General features: G+C 40.4%; 1 protein-coding gene across 1 annotated transcript; it reads left to right on the top strand.

Moving 5' to 3' along the window:
- Nucleotides 1-3,553: 3,553 nt before the first annotated feature.
- Nucleotides 3,554-4,564, top strand: OR10A3 (olfactory receptor family 10 subfamily A member 3; the record flags this gene model as incomplete). The annotated part of the gene is given in 4 exon segments (XM_082659437.1): nt 3,554-3,880; nt 3,883-4,047; nt 4,051-4,458; nt 4,460-4,564. Coding segments are annotated over 4 exon segments (978 nt in total). The 5' UTR covers nt 3,554-3,580.
- Nucleotides 4,565-21,393: the final 16,829 nt, after the last annotated feature.

Raw genomic sequence — 21,393 nt, 5'->3', positions numbered from 1 at the left:
TGTATTTATGGGAGGGTTTCTTAACTAAAGAAGTGAAACATCTGTTTAAATGGGATGAAAATCAGAGGCAATCATTAGGTAAGGAACTGGAGATTCTGCTTACGTACCTGTCAGTGAGTTTACCATTTATAGTTCTTCTTGCTGATAATTGGAGATGCCTATCAGTGCTCATGTAAGAATGCCAGCTACTCGGCCTTTCACATTCACATCAAAGTTTGAGTAATAATTAGAGCTATAAGTAGTTTGCTTGCACTACTCATTAATTCATAAAAGTTTGTAGCTGGGGTGGAAAGTGGTCATAAATAAGGCCAGTCATGGAGAAAGATGAAACCCAGAGGAGGAAGTGATTTGCCCAAGGTCGTACAAAAAGTTAGCATTAGAGCCAGAAGAACATGTCAGTGAATGTCAGGCCAGCATTTGTAGTTTGTGTTAAAGGGAAAAGGTGGAGACTTTGGGTTCTGTTTTTCTTCTTTTTTTTTTTTGGCGGTACGTGGGCCTCTCACTGTCGCGGCCTCTCCCGTTGTGGAGCACAGGCTCCAGACGCACAGGCTCAGCGGCCATGGCTCACGGGCCCAGCCACTCCGCGGCATGTGGGATCTTCCCGGACCAGGGCACGAACCCGTGTCCCCTGCATCGGCAGGCGGACTCTCAACCACTGCGCCACCAGGGAAGCCCTTTTTCTTGTTTTTTCAATCTCTCATGAAGACAGCAACTTAGATTTGTTTTCTGACTTTATCAGCCCCAGAAGTGAGTGTGTGTGTGTGTGTGTGTGTGTGTGTGTGTGTGTGTGTGTGTGTGTGTGTGTTTTGGCCACTCCGTGCAGCCTGTGGGATTTTAGTTCCCCAACCAGGGATTGAACCCGGGCCCTTGGCAGTGAGAGCGTGGAGTCCTAACAACTGGACAGCCAGGGAATTCCTCAAGTTTGTATGTTTTTAATAGGATACTCAAAATTTTCTTATTTTCAAAACTAATTTGGTTTTATACACCTGGAGCTTAATACATACTTTTGTCTACTAGAAATGGTCCTTAAAAAGGGTTGTTTTTTTTTTCCTGTAGAGTTCACTTTACTAATTTTGGGAGATTTTTTGATATCCAAAATATAACTATTAAAGTTAATATAGGGGCTTCCCTGGTGGCGCAGTGGTTGAGAGTCCGCCTGCCGATGCAGGGGACACGGGTTCGTGCCCCGGTCCGGGAGGATCCCACATGCCGCGGAGTGGCTGGGCCCGTGAGCCATGGCCGCTGAGCCTGCGCGTCTGGAGCCTGTGCTCCGCAACGGGAGAGACCACGACAGTGAGAGGCCCGCGTACCGCAAAAAAAAAAAAAAAAAAAAGTTAACATAGACATTTGATTTTAATATATTGCTATGGCCAAATTCAGTAAATCGACTTACCTTTTTATTCTCTGCTATTGTCCTAATGATCTGAGCTCAAGACCACATTACATTGTCTTCCACTTGCTTGTCCTTCTGTCCTCCTGGCTTCCTCATGTAACTACAGTGAAATTCTGCTAGTTTTCAAAGCACCCTCCAAAGACCAAGTCGAGTACTAAGATGTCATGGAATACTTTTGATTTCAGCAAGCCAGCCTTCCCCCTTCCACTTAATGGCCCTTCTAACCATGACATCCTGCGCTTATGGTTGTTCACTCTCGCACTCCATTCAAAAGTAATATTTCCCTCTTTACATTTCTAGAATACTTACTCTGACTCTGGTTTCCCTTAAATGGCAGCCTGAGAAGTGGGTGTTTTATTTTACTGATAAAAGGAGACTCTGAAAGTTCGGGGAGGGAGGATGATCTTATTTTGGTTGAGGTATGAGGGATAGGTTGGAGGAGAAGTTACAAAACCTGGAGAAGCCAGTTAGGAAAACATTTAACAATGGGGGGAGTTTGAAGGGGGAGGAAAAGAGGCAGTGAGCTGGAGCAGTGTCAGTGGTGATGAACTTGCTGAGCCCAGAGGGACTCCAGATTTTAAAGATCCAAGTGTCCAACAGTGAGTAGGATGCTGGGGACAGGGGAGAATTGGTTTGGGTGACTGGAGGGGAGATCAGGGGAGGAGTGAGGTGCTCTGCCCAGAGAGGGGCTCAGGAAGAGCAGCTGAACTGGTAGGAAGATGGTCAGCTCTGCTTGGGGCTGACTGGCCCCTAGGACTCAGGCAGCACGTGTGCCTTCTACGTGCTGCCCAGCCACCCCTGTTCCAGCTTTCCTTCAGCCTGGCTGTCATATGAATGGAGGGGAAGCCTTGCAGCCAGCAGTTTTCCCTGAATAAATCAGAGAAACACGCATGTCAGAGCCAGAAGAGATGTCCTGGGTTATTTTCCTGCCCCCAACCACACCGGGGAGCCTGAGTGCAGAGAGAAGCAGAGACTCACCTTGGAGGTAGTAGCAAAGTCAGGACTAAAGCTCAATCTGCCAGTCTAGTGGTATTTCCAATCCCACAGGGGGCCTCAAACTTCTACAGAAGCCATGGATTAATTCTGGGGCTCTCTATTTCTTTGAATTTGATTTATTTTTCCTTCAGACACTGTATTCCTTAAGGGCAGATTCTGGGTTTTCCTAATTTTAGTATTTATTATTCCATCTCTTCAATAAATATTGGTGTAGCATCTATTATATAAGTTAGTATCTACTCTAGGCTCTGAGAATACAATGCACACCTGAACAAAGTTTCTGTCCTCCTGGAGCTTATATTCCAGAAGTGGGGGGGTTAAATAATAAGCATAAAACTCAAATAAATATGTGTTATTTCAGTTGGTGATGAGTTATGGCAAAAAATAAAACAGGGAGATGTGGGACTCAAAGAATGCTGGTGTAGGGGGGAAGAGAGAGAGTTAAACCACAGGATCAGAAAGATAGAAATGGCATTTTTATAGCCTTGGTAGCTACTTTATGGTCACAAGGATAGTCCATGGAGAACTGACCTCTGAACTTTCCCATTCAGGCAAATTTCAGTATAATTAGGCAAATCCACTCTGACCAGAAACCAGTGTGCTTAAAGCAATTTACTTATGTTCATCTGAGATAAGTGCATTTAAATTCAACCCCTTTTTAGTGTTTCTGTATTTGTTGGGGTGTATTATTCATATATTTCATTCTAAACGAAGTATTATAAATGCATTTTGAACCTTAACATTTATCGTAAATACTCACCACGTTTGTTTTAGTTTTGAATTATTAGTTGTAATTTTTTCTGGATATTTTTTGCTTTTTGTTTATTTGAAACACTTTATTTGAAAATTCATATATAAACATACAATTGAAAAGAACAGAGATGCAATGTAATAGACAATAGATTCTAAGTAATATAATGTCTGTTTGTGTTTTAAGGAAAGGATTAATTTTCTACCTGGCAAAAAAGTTGCCAGAGAACACCTGCTGTTATTTTGTACTTTTGAAACAAGATTTCTGAGCCAAAATTCTTCACTTCTTTATTTGTGTTTGAAAGATTCACTATTCCAGTAACTGGCCATTCTCAAAATTTTCAGGTTGATTTGTCAAAATGAACTCATCATTATATCTTCTGTCAAGAATATCAGACTTGAACTCTCAGCTATTGGATTGTTACTTTATAATTTACATACATGGTCCATGAAAACAATATACACTCCACTACTGAAATGAAAAGGCAAAACCAAAGCTCTGTGGTTGAATTCATCCTCTCGGGCTTTTCTAATTTTCCTGAACTCCAAGGGCAGCTCTTTGGGGTTTTCTTGGTTGATTACCTGGTGACTCTGATGGGAAATGCCATCATTATAGTCATCATTTCCCTGGAACAGAGCTTATACGTTCCCATGTATTTGTTTCTCCTGAACTTGTCTGTGGTGCATGTGAGTTTCAGTGCAGTCATTATGCCTGAAATGCTGGTGGCCCTCTCCAATGAAAAAAAAGTATGATCACCTTTGCAGACTGTTTTGCACAGACGTATTTCATTCTTCTTTTTGGTGGGACCGAATGTTTTCTCCTGGGGGCAATGGCTTATGACCAATTTGCTGCAATCTGCCGTCCTCTGAGCTACCCAATGATTATGAACAAAAGGGTTTTCGTGAAATGAGTTATATTCTCATGGGTCTCAGGGATCATGGTGGCTACTGTGCAGACCTCATGGGTTTTTAGTTTTCCCTTCTGTGGCCCCAATGAAATTAATCATCTCTTCTGTGAGACTCCCTCAAGGCTAGAGCTTGCATGTGCAGACATCCTTTTATTTGAAATCTATGCATTCACTGGCGCCGTTTTGATTGTTATGCTTCCTTTCTTGTTGATACTCCTGTCTTACATTCGAATCCTCTTTGCCATCCTGAAGATGTCATCAACCACTGGGAGGCAGAAGGCCTTCTCCACCTGTGCCTCCCATCTCATGTCTGTTACCCTCTTCTGTGGCACAGCCAGTATGACTTACTTACAACCCACATCTGGCTACTCCCCAGAAACCAAGAAGCTGATGTCCTTGTCTTACTCACTTCTTAACGCCTCTGCTGAATCCACTGATCTACAGTTTGAGAAACAGTGAGCTGAAAAGAGCTTTGATGAAATTATGGCTAAGAAAAGTAGATTTGTATGCATTCTGACTATGCTGAGAAGCTATGTGATATTTGGTCAATGCTGGACTGAACTTTATTTAAATTTAATAAATGGTAGAAACAGTTTGCATTTCTTGGTACGAATATGTTTGATTTTTTGAGTTCTACAAATCTGATAATATATTAGGGCATCTTTATATATTAATGTTTTTATTCTTTTTTCATAGATGCATAATATTCCTTAATATTAGGTATAACACAGTTTCTTCAAAAAATTGTTTATTGGTGGCCATATGGGTATGTGTTAACTTTTTGTCTCTTTAGAGAAAGCTAAATAAAGAAACTAGTTTTTTACATTCAGAAACATTGTTGCTTTAATTTCTGCAGAATAGGTTCCACAGCAGGGTTTTGATGGATCAAATAAACTGTGAGTTTGCCAACTTTCATCAGTAATACCAAAATTACTTTAAAAAATGATGTTAACAATTTCAGATTATTTTGAAAACCCACTCTGCCCCACTGACTGGTTTGAGCTCCAGGAAGCCAACAAATAGATGAGCTTTTTATTTTTTGAGTGAAAATATGTCCATGTGTAAGTTGAAAAGAACAGCTATTTATTGAGAGGACCACACTGGTTCTATTCAAGGACCTAAAGACATTATAATCCACAGCTGGATTTCATCTGGTTATTTTAGAATATATTCGTCCATTGTGTTGCTATTTTTGAGGGTCATTTATCATACTGCTTTTACACTTATAAACCATTGTTTTGGAAATCTGGTGAAATTTCTGTTATAGGGCAAAAATGCCCTCAACATTTGTCAAACAATATATGAATTTTTTTCTTGTAGAACATAAATATGATAAATTGTGCCTATTTTCTATTATCCATGAATCGTTTCAATCTGTGTGTATCTTTCCCAGAAAGAATAGACACTGTGACAAATATAATACTTCATTCTTGCTTCCTATTTTAATATTGCTAGTAGGCAATAGAAAGTATCCGACTCATTGAACCTACATCAAAGGAGTTCATTTATGCTTTGGGTGAGATAAAAAAGAGGTTGGAGCATTTTCTCTTTATGAAACATTCCTTTTGATGGAAAAAAACTTTTTTCTTTATATTCATACCTACCCCTGCCAAAAATGGTAGTGGAGTGCAAATCTGATTCAAATTTCAAAAAAATCAAAAAAAAAAAACAAATAAATTACATTAGCAGATTGCTGAAACCTTGTGGAAAATATCTGAATGCTGTATCATAATGTTCTCAGTTAGACATCAAAGGAACATCAGCAAAAAACTTTGATTGAATCTCATCCCTTGATATCCTGAAATTTCTTTCTCATAGCTCTTAAAAGGACCAATTAAGTAAGGCTTATCTAAGACAAACAAGCAATCAAATGAAACTAAATACAGTTTCCTTTTAATCATTCTTTAGTTCATTTGTTCATTTATTGACTATATAAACCAATTTTTCTTTTTAAAATGCCTGTATTTTAGTCTTTTTCCCAGTTTTGAGATATAGTTGACAAATAAAATTGTATGTATTTATAGTGTACAAAGTGATGATTTGACACACATATACATTGTGAAATGATTACCACAATCAAGTTAATTAACACACCCATTACCTCACATAGTTACCTTTTTGGGGGGTTTGAGAACACCTGAGATCTACTCTCTTAGCAAATTTCAAGTATACAATACATTATTGTTGACTGTAGTTACCATGTGGTACATTATTCACTTTGTAACTGAAAGTTTGTACCCTTCCACCAAAATCTCCCCATCTCCCCACAACGTCCCCCTTACCCCGCCCCAGCCAGCCCCTGGCAACCACCATTCTACTCTCTATTTCTATGACCTAGACTTTTAAATGACATGAATTCTCTAACCAAGATGGCCTTCACAGTCCCCCTCAGCTTGAGTAAACTTTAGACAGGCTTTTTTCCTGCCCATAGACTCTGACCTTCCTTTTCTCAGAGCGCTTTAGAAAACTTGTAAGCACACATTCTTTCTCTTCCTCCTTTGAAACTACCCCTGTCATGAAGATACGAGAAAGTTTATTTTTCCTTTGGGTAGCCATTTAGCAAGCACAAATAGCTTATGGTTTTCCTCCTTCCAGCTTTTAAAATCTCTCCAGCTCTTTGTTTCAGCAGAGGTTGAGTCAGTCTATCTCCCCTGTTGCAATAATCTTGAATAAAGTCTCTTTTGCCTGTTTAACTTTGTCCAGTACAATTCTTACTTTGACAGCTCTTTAAATATTAATTTCATATAGAATGAAAACTGAAAGAACTGAAACTACCACCCCACCAGGCAGCTTACAGTATACCTGTACCCGGTTTTACCATTTCACTGTCTTCATTAGCATAACTTTACTATTCCCGGAGACTCTTGACTGACAGGGCCCCAGGCAAATAACTTGATTGTTCAGTTCAGTAATTTCCCAAAGACCTACTAAGTCTTCAATAGGGAGCATGAACAAACAGTTGATTCCCCAAGACTGTTCCAACCCCTCTTCTCAAAACTGAGACACCACAGTAGGTGAACAGTCTGGAAGGCCCAGTCACTCAAGCCCTGAGGCCATGAGCTGGTACAGCTTCAGTTCCACAGCGTTCTGTTGATCAAGCAGGGACAGAGCTCTTTTATTTATTTATTATTAATTTACTTTTTATTGATTGGTTGATTGATTTGCTGTGTCGCACCGCTTGTGATCCTGACCCCAGATTGAACCCGGGGCCGGGCTGCAGCAGTGAAAGCGCCAGGACCTCCAGGAAACTCCCAACTGAGCTCTTTTTAAATAATTTTAAATCCTTCTGAGGTTTTAACAAAGGGTTTTACCACCACTCCCCAGATTTGATCTTTGCCCTAAAGCCATTTCTTTCTTTGAAAATTGTTTTTTGTTTGAGACTGGAAGTGAGAAACAGTTTTATTTTTGAATCTAGCAAGTCCTGGCTCCTTTCTGTTTTCTTTAAATTCTGCTGAAAAAGTTAGTAGTTTGTCCTTTAGTCCATTTTTCTCTCCTAGTATTTTAATATATGCAGCTGAAAGAAACAAGTTAGCATTTCTGATATTCTGCCTGGAACTCTCCTTAGATTTGCTACTTTATTGGTATATTTTCTATTTTCTACATGGTTCCAAATTACAGTTTTGCTAACTATTCTGCCAATACATCATTTGGTTGCCCTTTTATCCAACGTCCAATATCATTTTCCTCACTGTCTTGTTGTAACTGAGCAGGACCCCATGGGGGCCTTCTTGGGACAGGCCTTCCCCCATATCCTCTGCTTTAGCTCCTCTCTGAAGTACCTAGATAATAGTATTTGATGCACATTTCCGGAGTTGTTTTGCAGATGTATAAAACTCCCCTCTCCAACAAATGGAAGATGTTAACTACTTGATGACCATGAGCACATAGCCCCAGGCCTCCTGGAGCCTAAGGACTGATAATGTTAACCTCTGTGACACCACTCTGCTACCTCACCATCAGCCAGTTAGAGAATTGTGCACAAGCTGATCACATACCCCACGACTCCCCTCCCTCGCCTGGCTTTTTAAAAGTGCTTTGCTGAAACCCTTTGGGGGCTTTGGGGGCTTTTTAGGGCATGAGCCACCTCATCTCCTTGCATGGCCTTGCAGTAAACCTTTCTCTGCTCCAAACTCTGACATTTCAGTTTCTTTGGCCTCACTGTGCGTCAGGCACACGAACTTGTGTTAACTTTGTTAAAAAACAAAACTTCAGTTGAGTAAATTTGAAGAACTGTTTTTATCCATCCGTTCATGAATGGGGCAGCGTCCCATCTAGCAACTAGAAGGGCACTCCGAGGGGTTGTACAAAAAGGATAGTTTTTATAGGAAAAAGAGTGAGGCAAGAGAGCTATTAGCAAAAGAAAGGAAAGGATTATTTTTAGGCCAGGACATCTTTTTTTTTTTGGAGGAAGGGAATAGCAATGCACATTGCCTCTTTTTCCTCCGCAGGAGGTTGGGATGGAGAAGGCCCATATGACAGATAACCTCTGTGGACTTAAAGAAAAATGCACAGCATGAGAGCTGTGAATTTTAAGTTTTATTCAGGGTCTTACTGAGGACTATAGCCCAGAGGCACTCAGTAGCTCTGAGTCAACTGCTCCAAAGAGGTAGGAGAGAAGCCAGTATATGTATGACTGTTTGACTAGGAAAAACATACAGTCAAACATACATCTGGGTAAAAGATTACTGCTAATCACAAAGAACGAATATCTCAAGTTAGTGATTTTAGTGCTTTTCTGTGTATGGGAAGATGCAAGAATCTGGGGTCATTGAAATTCCTCCTGAGGTACAGGTCTTAACTATCGAGGGGCCCATTTATCCAAAGCACGGGATATCTCATCCTGTTCTTTCCATCCAGAATTCCCCTCAGGGTGCACGGTCAGTTGCAAAGTTGCAGCAAACAACCCTTTATATAACTGGATGAGGAGTGACATTCTTTGTTCTTTTTGTGTTTACATCTCATAGGTTCTGACCAGAAAATCCAAGCTGGCTGATTAAGATTGCATTTCTGGCAAAAGTCAAAAGCTGCAATTAAGTTAGGTATTAAATCTAGGTTTGTTTTCATGAGCTTTAGCTAAACTGGTGCCATTTTAGGCCTGTGGCTTTTCTCTTTAATTGTTAAGTCCTACCTGAACAATCTCCCTAAAACCCTTCAAACCCATCAGCAGTATCCTCAAGACACCTTTTGATTCTGCCCTTTGCTCCCATCCTGGAGCCAATGTCAACTTCTAGTGTTTCATTATAGTTGCATTGATGATGTGATATTTGAATTAAGAATGGAAGGATGAGTGCTATCTTATTTGTATAGGGCCAATTTTGAGTGTGGGAAGCTTATACAAAGATACTGGTGGGAGGGAGAATGACCAGTTTGAGAAAGGGAAAGAAAGCCATTAATATTTATTCACCAACAGTTGTTGAATGACTTCTATGTACCAGGCACTGTGCCAGGTGCTGGGAACACAAAGATAACAAGATAGTGTAATGAGAGAGACAACTATTGTAGGGAAACAGAGTTTGTCACTGCAAAATATGTCTCTTTGGCATATTAATTATTTTAAGCTGGTTATTTTCTAAGAAACCGCAGATAGGGGAAAAGCTGAAAACCCAGAAGGAATTACCCTTTTGTAAGAAACATTTGTAAGGGAAATCTCCATCTGTTAGTGTGCTTTCCTGGCTGTACCTGGAAGAAGAGGATGACCGAATCTCTAGAAACTCTTATAATAGACCAGGCAAGGATTTGAATCTGCATAACAACGCAACCCTACCCTTGTTTACTGTGCTTTTCCTGGTAAGCTCCCATAACTGACTCTCCCCACACTTAACATCCTTTTTTGTCTTTAGCTGAGGATGGTATTTAAGAGGAGGGCTTTGGCCATTTTGATGAGTTGCTCAGTTCTCCTTGGGTCTCTCCCATGTATATATGTTATTAAATTTTTGTCTGATTTTCTCCTCTTAATCATGTCAATTGAATTCTTAGACCAGCCAGAAGAGTTTAGAAGAGTAGAGGAAAATGTCTTCCTCCCGACTCTATTAAACAAACTTGCACTTTAAAATGTCTTTCTGGCTGCTAAGTAGATAATTGATGGGAAGTTTTCAAGAGTGGAAATAGGCAAGGAAGAGGCAATTGCTATAGCACAGGTGAGAGTGATGTGGCTTGGGCTAGGACAGTGGCAGTGGGAATGGAGCAGTGTGAAGGATTCTACCCATATTTCAGAAGTCAAATTGCAGGATTGGTAATGGATTGTATGTGGGGGGCGGAGGGGTAGAACAGAAAGAGGTGTCAAGGATGAACTCATATTTCTGGTTGGAGCAGAGTGAATGAGGGTTCTGTTTTTTTGAGACGTGGAACACTGGAAGAGAAGACTTTTTGGGGTGAAATCCAGTTTTGGATGAGTAAAGTTTGAGATGCCTGTGTGAAATCAAAGTCAAGTAGATAGCTTATAGGGATATATAGGTCAGGCTCAGAATGGAGGTCTGAATTAGGGAAACAGCTACAGGGCACCAGATAGAGAGGAATTCATGATTCAGGGAGGGTCTTAAAATGGAGAGACTGCAGAATCAAGTTCCATGGAAAGAATCCAAAAGAGAAGGAGATATACTGAACCAATGTGGCTCAGGCTTTGTGTTGATGCATTTCTATTTGAGGAAGAGATAGACACAAATGGATAAAGTAATAACATGGGTAACAGAGAAAGCGTGAAGTTACAGGGATTCCAGGGACCAAGGAAATCATATTAGGAGGTTGGGGGACAGGGTACCTGGGACAGAGGAGGTGGATCTAGGAAGCAGCCTCCAGGCACTAAATGAATGAAAGCTCCAGGAGAAATTGGGTTAATTATGCCAAAAGATGGACTAACTTCTCACTGTCATCTAGTGACTCAAGCATGTAATTGCTATGATCTCACCCCTGAAGGTCCAGGGAGCTAAGCTTGTTCATGGTTCATCAAATCATCCCTAATGAACTCACAGAATGTAATAGAATCAATCACATCACAGTGGATTTGGGCAGAGAGTAAATGCAGTGACAAGTTTCATGTCTTTAGTAGGTGTAGGTGTATCTATCTTTTTGTTAGGCTTAGAAGCAGAAGGGCTGAGTTTCATCCTTCCTCCTTCCCCTCTTTTCCCACCTCCTTTCCCAATCTTGCGCTCTTCTTTCGCCACCACCACCATGACCACCACCACCACCAGCATCGTATCATCACCATCATCAATACCCGACACGTTACACACTCATGGATTGTGCCTGTTATCTCATTTGAGTATCTGTTCATAAATTAAAAATCTTATTGGGTAGCCAGCATGTGCCAGCTGCTGTGCTAGATGTTAGGCACAAAGATCAGGTACAGTAACTCATTTCTAAGGGCTTACAATCAAATACTGAAGCAGATAAATTAACTTTTACCACATTGTGTGGTGTTACAACTGTGGTTAACACTTGTACTGGGTAAGTCAGGGAAGGCTTCCTGGAGGAGGTGATTATGATCATAGTTTGTAGGACTAGTGTTAGTTATATGGCAAAATCCAAAAAGAGGACTCTACATTTAGAGAAAACCTAGTGTCTAAAAAGCATGCTGTATTTTAAGTAGAATTCTATCTGAAGTAGAATTATGTGACGGCTCTGTAGCATACTTGAGGAGTGGCAAGAAGTGAAGCCCGACTGTGAATGACTTTATGAGCCAATGGAAGGAGTTTGAATTCAATTTTGAAAGTTATTGGGGAGTCACTGAAGGATGTTACATAGGAGAGAAACAAAATCAAATTTGCTTTTTAAAAATAACTAGTATTGGGGCTTCCCTGGTGGCACAGTGGTTGAGAGTCCGCCTGCCGATGCAGGGGACACGGGTTCGTGCCCCGGTCCAGGAAGATCCCACATGCCGCGGAGAGGCTGGGCCTGTGAGCCAAGGCCGCTGGGCCTGCATGTCCAGAGCCTGTGCTCCGCAACGGGGGAGACCACAGAGGTGAGAGGCCCGCGTATCACAAAAAAAAAAAAAAACAAAAAACCAAAAAAAACCCTAGTATTTATTGGACACTTATTATATACCCAGCTAAGTTCCCTGCATGGATGAGCCCATTTTATTCTTCATAATACCATTTAATAGAAGAGCTGGGAGATACTAAATAATCTGTTCAAGTATTCAAAATTATTTGGTGGCTAGATGGGATTAGAACACAGGTTTCTTGGACTTCAGAGTTCACGCTTTCTGCCCCTGTGCTTGCTTTACTGAGTCTCATGTGACAGGACTTAGAAATACGCTCAGATCGGGTTTACGTGCCCCAGGCATTTCTCCAGTGGCCATGCACTGAGCTGTTGTCTCCACCGTACATCCCAGGCCGGAGGACGCTCCTGGAGGTGGCCACATCTGATAGGACTGTCTGCTTGGAATAGGTCATGAGCAGAGATTGTGGGTAGGATCGTTTAGATCAACACTGGCTGTTCTTGCAGGAGAGACACACCACCCGAGATCATCGTGTATCATTGTGCAGCTCTTCTGGGATCAAAATGATCCCATCAACATGAGTCGTGTGGGTGTAAGATACAGTTTCTTTGGGGAGCTAAAAAAGGCAATTCTTAGAGAGTTCATGTTCCCCCTTTATCTGACTTCTCAACTAGGTCTTAAGAGGGGAAAACCAGGCATTCATTGCCCATGAAAATTCTTTCAACCTTTGTTATTACTGTTTCCAAGTATTATGTGCTTTTTTCCCCTAACATTGTAGACTTTGTTAACACTAGGGAGTTATGATATTTGGCAATTTACGGAATATTAAGTCATGTTTCAAAATAAAATTATAGCAAATCTGTTTTTGGTGTTAGGGTTTCTATATGGGCTATTTCTCTGCTTTTCTCATTATCATCCAGAAATGGGGCAGACCTTCTTAGGTGTCATTATAAGGGTGTCCCAGCATCAGGCTGGAACTCCTTGTAGGTTAGGATGGCCTAAATATCAAGAATATCAAGAATAGTGCAATAACTATCAAGAATAGGGCACAGACACTTCCATCTTAATAACTGCAGCTTTTCTCTTGGTCTCTAGTTTTGCTTTATGTTTCAGATATAAAGCTATTCAATGACCATTTTTTACTCTGATTTTGTTTAGAGTAGTGGTTCTCAAAGTTGCTTTGTGGACTTTAGGGAGACCCTGAGATCTTCTTAGGTGTCCTGTGAGGTCAAAAATTATTTTCATAGTAGCATTAAGATATTATCTGCGGGCTTCCCTGGTGGCGCAGTGGTTGAGAGTCCGCCTGCCGATGCAGGGGACACGGGTTTGTGCCCTGGTCTGGGAGGATCCCACATGCAGCGGAGTGGCTGGGCCCGTGAGCCATGGCCGCTGAGCCTGCGCGTCCAGAGCCTGTGCTCCGCAACGGGAGAGGCCACAACAGTGAGAGGCCCGCGTACCGCAAAAAAAAAAAAAAAAAAAAGATATTATTTACCTTTATCTCTTTCTCTCAGCAATGTAGAGTTTTCCAGAAGCTACATGATGCATTATCTCATATGTAATATATATGTTATATTTTATAAGACTGAGTGCAGAATTCAGTTGCAGAATTGTATGAGAATTCAGCTGTATCCTATTAAACCAGACATTAAAGAAATTTGAAAAAATGTAAAAGTGCCACTCTTCTAAATATTTTTTGAAAATATAATTATTTTCTATCAAAATATGTTATTTCTCTTAACATGTAGTGGGCTATTATTGTCATTTAAAAAAATTAATAAATATTTTAAAATGTCAGTTTTAATTTCTAATATAGTAAATATCAATTACTATAATCTGTATGTATAAACAAAAGCTCTCTGAGGTTCTCTATAAACTGTCAGAGTGCAGAGGGGTCCTGAGACTGAAAAAGTTTGAGAATAGTGGTTTAGAGAATTCTGTAGACAGTTTCTCAATGATTTTAAGAGAAGGATATATGTGCTGACTTACTGGGCACCAACCCCCTCTTGCTAAAAGAAAACAAGAGACAGCAGAAATACATGCGTTTACAGGTCCCTGGGCTCTTGATGTCAAACATGCCTCTCTGTACAGTTCATCTGTTTCCTTGGTAACTCAACTGTAGCCACCACCTGTGGCATATTAACAGCCTCCCCCGGCTGGCTGGATTTCACAGGGCAATGACTGCCTGGGAATAATTAGGAAACTTGGTAAGGAAGTTTCCTCAGGCAGGAAATTGGTTCCTCAGGAACTTGTTAAGCATTAACTCCACAGCCAAGATCGTGAAAACATTTATTGAAATTAGTAAGAGTGTTCAGGTCCTCTGGGGAGCACTTATCAAGGGTGAACAGTGTCAGGAGTCAGAGACTATGAGTTAATTCTTAAAGGTTTAGGTGTCAATTTTAAGCAGTGATGAGGGAGCAATTAGGTTAAAATGACTCCTGAGTTTCTAATGAAGCCACACTTTTAAGCCCCTCCCTGGGGTTAAACGTTGGTCTAGGGCAGGGTTGTGAGCTGTAATTAGTCTCCTTTAAATCCAATGTTCCCCTTTACTGATCCCCTTTTGCCATCACAGACTTTAGTAAGAGTAACACAGGCTATCAAACTTGGAGAAGTTGGCCCACCTTCAGACAATCTCAGTCAATCATGAGTTTCTGACAACTTGATCAGTCTCAACTCTTAAAAAGCGATAGGGTTGGGGCTTCCCTGGTTGCGCAGTGGTTGAGAGTCCGCCTGCCGATGCAGGGGACACGGGTTCGTGCCCCGGTCCGGGAAGATCCCACGTGCCGCGGAGCGGCTGGGCCCATGAGCTATGGCCGCTGAGCCTGCGTGTCCGGAGCCTGTGCTCCGCAACGGGAGAGGCCACAGCAGTGAGAGGCCCGCGTACCGCAAAAAAAAAAAAAAAAAAAAAAAGTGGTAGGGTTTTCCCTAGCTAACACTTTGAGGCTTTAAGACTGGTCTAATGTAAGCACATGGATGTAAGGTAAAAACAAAACAGAACAAATCTATAAGCAGAACACAGCTATATTTTCCTTGGAAAAAAAAAATGCTGAGAACTCAACAGAAGTGAAAGGAATGAACAAAGGGTAGAGCATAGAGGCCTCCAGCTCAATGACACATCCTGTCACCCCCAGGAGGATTCCCTGCTTGGGTCTGCAGCCTGTGGATCCAGTTCTGTACCAGCTAAGCCCAGTGCTTTACAGAGAGTGACAGCTCAGACAGGTAGAATGGTGGTGCTGACCTCTCCTCTTCCTGTCATTCAGATGCTTTTCAGATGACCTGAAATGGAAAGCAGTTTCAGTAGCACCTAAAAGATCATCAAATTACAGTCAAAAGAGTATGAGCAGATAGGGAGAACATGTCAGTAGAAAAATTTCACAACAATAGAAGAAGAAAAATATAATAAATGATACTTTGAGTGCATACTATGAGCTGGGCACTGTGCGAGTGCTTTGCACTCTCTCAGTTAATATTCTTAACAGTTCTGTAGCTTGGATTTGGCTCTGACCTTCATTTTACTCGAGGACACCTAGCTGTGGAGGGCAAACACACATTGATGGTCCAAGGCTAAGCAGCAGAAGTGGAAATAGGGCATCTTTCCCTTTAACTCCAAGTGCCCGAGTTTTTTGACCCTCGCCTACACTCATCATGTGACATTTACTTATTCATTCAACTAATGTTTGCTGAGGGGTCACTCCATGCCAGACCTTAAGATAGGGAGACAAAACAGACATTGTTCCTGCCCACATGGGACTTATGGTAAATAGCAAAAGACCTAAATCAGATAATACACAAATCAGCATATCATTAGAAGTCAAGATATGTGTTTGAAGGAATATATAATGCAAATGAGTTATATGTATGTAATGTACATACATTTTATATATGTACACATGAACTTGACCTAGGCTGGAGAAGTCAAGAAAGGCAGCTTCAAGAAAGGGATATTTACATTAAAATCTGAAGTTTGAGTAGGAATTAGCCAGGGAGTTTGTGGACGGTAGGTGGTGGAAAGAGTGTCATGGACAGAAACAACAGGGACTCTGTGGCAGCAAGAAGTAAACCCCAGACAAAGAACACAAAGAAGTTCAGTGTGTGGTATATGACTGGAGAGGGGGCAGGGATCAGGCATGTAGAATCTTAATGCCGTGTTAAGGAAGCTATTGAAAAGGCTCTCTTGCTGTATTTTATTTGAGGTTTTGTTTGTTTCGAACATCTTCTGGCTGTTTTTCTTGTGTGAGAGATATTTCACATGCAGAGTATAAAGAAGAATGTTAAGAATATTCATGTAACCACTACCAAATTAAAGCATTATAACTGAATCATGGTTTTAAATAATATGAATTCAATTACACTTGAAGTCTCTTGTACACCCCATTGAAAAATTTTATGCCGAGGGCAGACATGACCAGATTTGTGTTTTGAAAACATCTTTGCAAAGTTGGGGGCATAGAGGATGAATAAGAACGAAATGATGTGAATGCAGAGATTCCCTTTAGCTGATTACTGAGGCTGTCCACATGAGGGGTGTGGTGGGCTGGGCCGGGGTGGTGGCAGAGGGACAGGGAGAATAGACAGATGGGGAGTTATTAGGATGCAAATGGCATGACTGTGAGTGATGGCTTGGTAAAGAGAAGTAAGCGAGTAGAAGGGGGGCTGAAGATAACTTCTGAAATATCTTTCATGAAATGAATTAACATTTCTTGGGGGAAAATTATCTGTCCTTAATGATTATCTCCAGAATTAAGAAAGAAGTGCAATCAAATTAGAATGGAAACAGAGTAAGGTGATGTCGAAGGCAGTACAGTTAGATTATGTATATTTAAAATTTTTCTAGATAATGCTAAAATGTATTTCAAAATGGTTGTAGCAGTTTACATTCCAATGTAAATTGATGAGTTAAGGTTTTTTTTTTAAATTTTTATTTTATATTGGAGTACAATTGATTAACAGTGTTCTGTTAGTTTCAGGTGTACAGCAAAGTGATTCAGTTATACATATACATCTATCTCTTCTTTTTCAAATTCTTTTCCCATTTAGGTTATTACAGAATATTGAGCAGAGTTCCCTGGGCTATACAGTAGGTCCTGTTGGTTATCTATTTTAAATATAGCAGTGTGTACATGTCAATCGATGAGTTAAGTTTTTTTTTTTTTTTTGCGGTACGCGGGCCTCTCACTGTTGTGGCCTCTCCCGTTGCAGAGCATAGGCTCCGGACGCGCAGGCTCAGTGGTCATGGCTCACGGGCCCAGCTGCTCCGTGGCATGTGGGATCTTCCTGGACCGGGGCACCAACCTGTGTCCCCTGCATCGGCAGGCGGACTCTCAACCACTGCGCCACCAGGGAAGCCCGATGAGTTAAGTTTTTGAATGAGTTAAATTTTTTAAAATTTTAGCTTCTATTTTAGATTGATGTGTATAAATAATCAATATCTCCATGTACCTCTCCTTCAATGAGATCTGGATTTAGGCTTCTGTTACATTCACCACACTGATCATTCAGTGGGACTTTTGAACTTGAAGATTTTGTTCCTTCAGCTGTGTGAAATTTTCTTAAGGTTATCTTGGACTATTGCCTCTCTTCCACTTTCTTTCTTTGCCTTTCTTTGCTCCTTTTGGAACTCCTTTTAAATAGGGGCTGAGTTTCTGCATGTATCTTTCATATATCAACTTTTCTCTTACATTTTCCAAACCTTTTTTTCTTTTTTCTCCGTGTTGCTTTTACTTTTTTACTTCATTTATTTATTTTTTGGCCACAGCATGCAGAATCTTAATTCCCCAACCAGGGAGTGAACCGTGCCCCTTGCATGGAAGCGCAGAGTCCTAACCACTGGACTGCTAGGGAATTCCCTCTCTGTATTGCTTTTAGGGGAGAATGACTCAATTTACTTTTGTAGTCCCCCCCCAATCCCTTCTTCAACCATGATTATTCTCTTATTCAGCCCATTCTATTTCTTATCTGTAAGTTCAACTATTTTTTTTCAGTGATCATAATCTAAAGTATTTCATGTTTAATGGAAGGATCATCTTGTAAAATGTGTGGTCATATTAATTGAAGTAATTTTAACGTCGTTTTGTAATATGTTTTGTAGGTATTCTCTTTTCTATTTATGAAATTGGGCTCCTCTTCTTCAAAGTATAGGTTTTGCTTAACGTTTGGTGGTTCTTGATTGTCATCTCACCTTTGGATTGAAATTTGCTGTTTATTTATCTGGATATAGTTTCTGATGAGCTTCCTTTTACTGTTTGGAGGAGCAGAACATGCTGCCACATGGAGTATGTCAATGGTTTTTAAATTTTTGGGGATTTTTTTGTGTAATACATCCATCTTGGTTTTTCTAATCTATGTGGAAAACTATCATGAGTCTCTATTCCCAGTGTCCACATTCTCTGCTTTAGTCTTGAGATTGTAGCCTACTGCTCAGCATAAGCAGGGGAAAAGGGACTGGTCAACTTTTGGAAATTCCTTGTTAATCATTCTGATAATCATTAATCACTCACTGATTCCAAACTACTTAGAGTTCCACTGAACCACTCCTAACTCTTCTGCTTATGGTTTTACCTGGGAGTGTTCCCCATTGTTTTTCCTCCGTCATCTTAATTAGATAATAATATCCACAAAAACTGATAATTCTGATCATCTGTCTCCTCCTTTTAACATTTCCTTCCTCATTGTCTCCCCTGGCCCTTGCCTTTGCATACTGCATTGACTGGGACTTCAAGAACACAACTCCCAACCAGTCTACCATAAATGGGTTACAGATGTGTTGGGAAGGCCAGAGTTTGATTCCTAGTGCCTCCTGGCACAAGTAAAATTTTTTACACCATTATGTCATAAACATGATCATTTTTCAAATATGCTATGATGTGAAAAAGATTGGAAGCTACTGCTCTAGAACAACATGAAAAAATAAACTCCTTAAAAAATTTTTACAAAATGGTACATATGGTATCATATTGAACCTAGTGAATTATTTTTATCTCCATTTATATATCTTTTCCTCATTCTAATTTTGTTTGTGGTTCTGCTCTTTCTACATCTTTCTTTGCTTCTTCTTTTTTTAAAAATAGATATTTCTCTATATGAGGTTTCTTTTTTTTAAATATTTATTTTATTTATTTTGGCTGTGCTGGGTCTTAGTTGTGGCACACAGGATCTTCGTTGCAGCATGCAGACTTCTTAGTTGCAGCATGCGGACTCTTAGCTGCAGTATGCGGACTTCTTAGTTGTGGCATGCATGTGGGATCTAGTTCCCTGACCAGGCATCGAACCTGGGCCTCCTGAATTGGGAGCGTGGAGCCTTATCCACTGCACCACCAGGGAAGTCCCTCTTTTTTTTTCTTTTCTTTTCTTTAAAATTCTCCATTGGGCAGAGTTGCCCAGGAGGTGCCAATTATGTATTGGTCATTTCAAAGTAGATTTTTTTCCCTTTAAGTATACTGTTTTTCTGTAATTCACCTAATTCGTGCCTTTATATGCTTTAGTTTATTCTATTCTTTTGCTATATTTTTGTTAGTATTTTCTAGCCCTTTTGGTTGAATATTTTATTTTGTAAATCATTCTCATTTTAAAATAATTAGTGTTAAGGCTACAAATTTTCTCAGCTTACCACATTGAGTAATTAGTTACATGCAATGTTTTCATTTGATGTCAATGACTCATTTCTAATTATGCCATAAGATAGAGGTTATTTTTAAAAACTCAGGTCATTTATGAGTTGTATTTATTTCCAAGAGCTTAAGACCTTTGTTTTCTGTTATCGATTTTTAGTTTTATTTATTTTGGTAAAATGCTGTATTCTGTATGATTTCTATGTTTTGAAGTTCATTGAGATCTTTGTAGCCTAATATATGATCAACTTATGTAAGTATGTTATAGGCATTTGAAGAGCATATGTGTTCCCACTGGGATCTAAAGTTAAGCACAGACACTCATACACATGCATTCACGCATACATCCAGTGTTTCCTGCTTCATCATAATGGCAATGCATCAGTCTGCTTGATCAGTTGTTCACTGCCCCCTGCTGGCCCAGCAGGCGCTCTGATGCTTTTGTCCTGCTGTGAACCTCCAGACAGCCTCTCTGATCATCTTGGCCGACTGCAGCGCCTCACTGGGAATTGCTGCTGTTGCAGAGAGGCCTTGCTTGCTGCTGGAACCTGGATAGTCTGAGCAGTTCAAAACAAAAATGGAGTCATGTGGAGAGATTCTAGAAATGTTAGCTAGATTTGCTAAGACTTAGTATTTGATAGGTCATGGGGTATTAGGAGGAAGGAGGAATCAAGAATAATATATGATTTATGACCATTATGGAACCAGCCAACTTACAGAAAAACTATTTCTAACAAATTTTTTTAGTCAGTTTTCTTGGACTTCACAGGCACCATCAGCAAGTAATAATAATTTGATGTTTCTTTTCAATATTTAGTCTCATAAGTCTGATGATAGCTAAAATTGCAGAGACTTTTCTAGGTCTCAAGGAGTTAGAGGAGCCCTGCTGAGATCTGGGTTATAATGGCAAGTCCCCTCTGACTCTGGGTGCTTCCACTGTGCTGGCATTGTGGAGTTTAGTGTCATCCAGATACAGCCTGAGCTCAATGACTTACTTCCTTGGAGTTCATCTAAAGATGATTAGGGAGATAGATCACCTCTAACAAAGATCATTCTGATTGGCGAGAATTTCCCACCAAACCAACTCAGAGGAGATTGCAGCCCCTCCATGTTGGAGGTCATCAAAAGGACTTGACAACCGGCTGACCCTGTTCCAGAGAGCTGGGCGTTGGCAATTGGAAGCTCTTCATCTCCTTCCCATCCTTGGAATGTACATTCCGCCCACTGTTCCCACAGTAGGAGCCAGTTTCAAAGACGTAGTCTTGAAAGAGCAATGTGTTGTTGAGACCATCTGGACGGTATATGTGACTGAACCCAACTAAGGCCTCTATATAAACTTTTAAGACTGTGGCAGCCCAAGACAAGCCTCTTATGTAAGTTCCCTTCCTTGTTAAAACTGTCACCTACCAGTCTGAAGCGGTCTGCCTCTTTCTTTGGCCTCTCCTTTCCATCATGTATGAGGGCTAGTTAGCAAACAAACACTTGCCAACTTTCAATACCCTTGGGTTCATCCACTCTTTTAGTCTTGCAGGAAATAGAAGGCACAGTCATGGGGATTTTTTGTTTTTTAAACATCTTTATTGGAGTATAATTGCTTTCCAATGGTGTGTTATTCATGGGGATTTTGAAGAGAATTGAAAGAAGGGCCTATTTACCAAGGTAAAGGAAGGTTAAGGGAACCCACAAATGATGTTGAGATTCAGAGCCTAGTAAAAGCATTAAATAAAAATAAAGCTATTAACACCTCTAGACAAGAAATGGTAAAAAAGGAATGAGAGTTACCAGAGAGCAGTGAAGGCTGGAGCT

Source organism: Grampus griseus (assembly GCF_964374135.1).
Source record: "Grampus griseus genome assembly, chromosome: 8".
NCBI classification, from domain to species: Eukaryota; Metazoa; Chordata; class Mammalia; order Artiodactyla; family Delphinidae; genus Grampus; species Grampus griseus.
The sequence above is the reverse complement of the archived record's forward strand: the minus strand, read 5'-3'. Positions and strand labels throughout refer to the sequence as shown.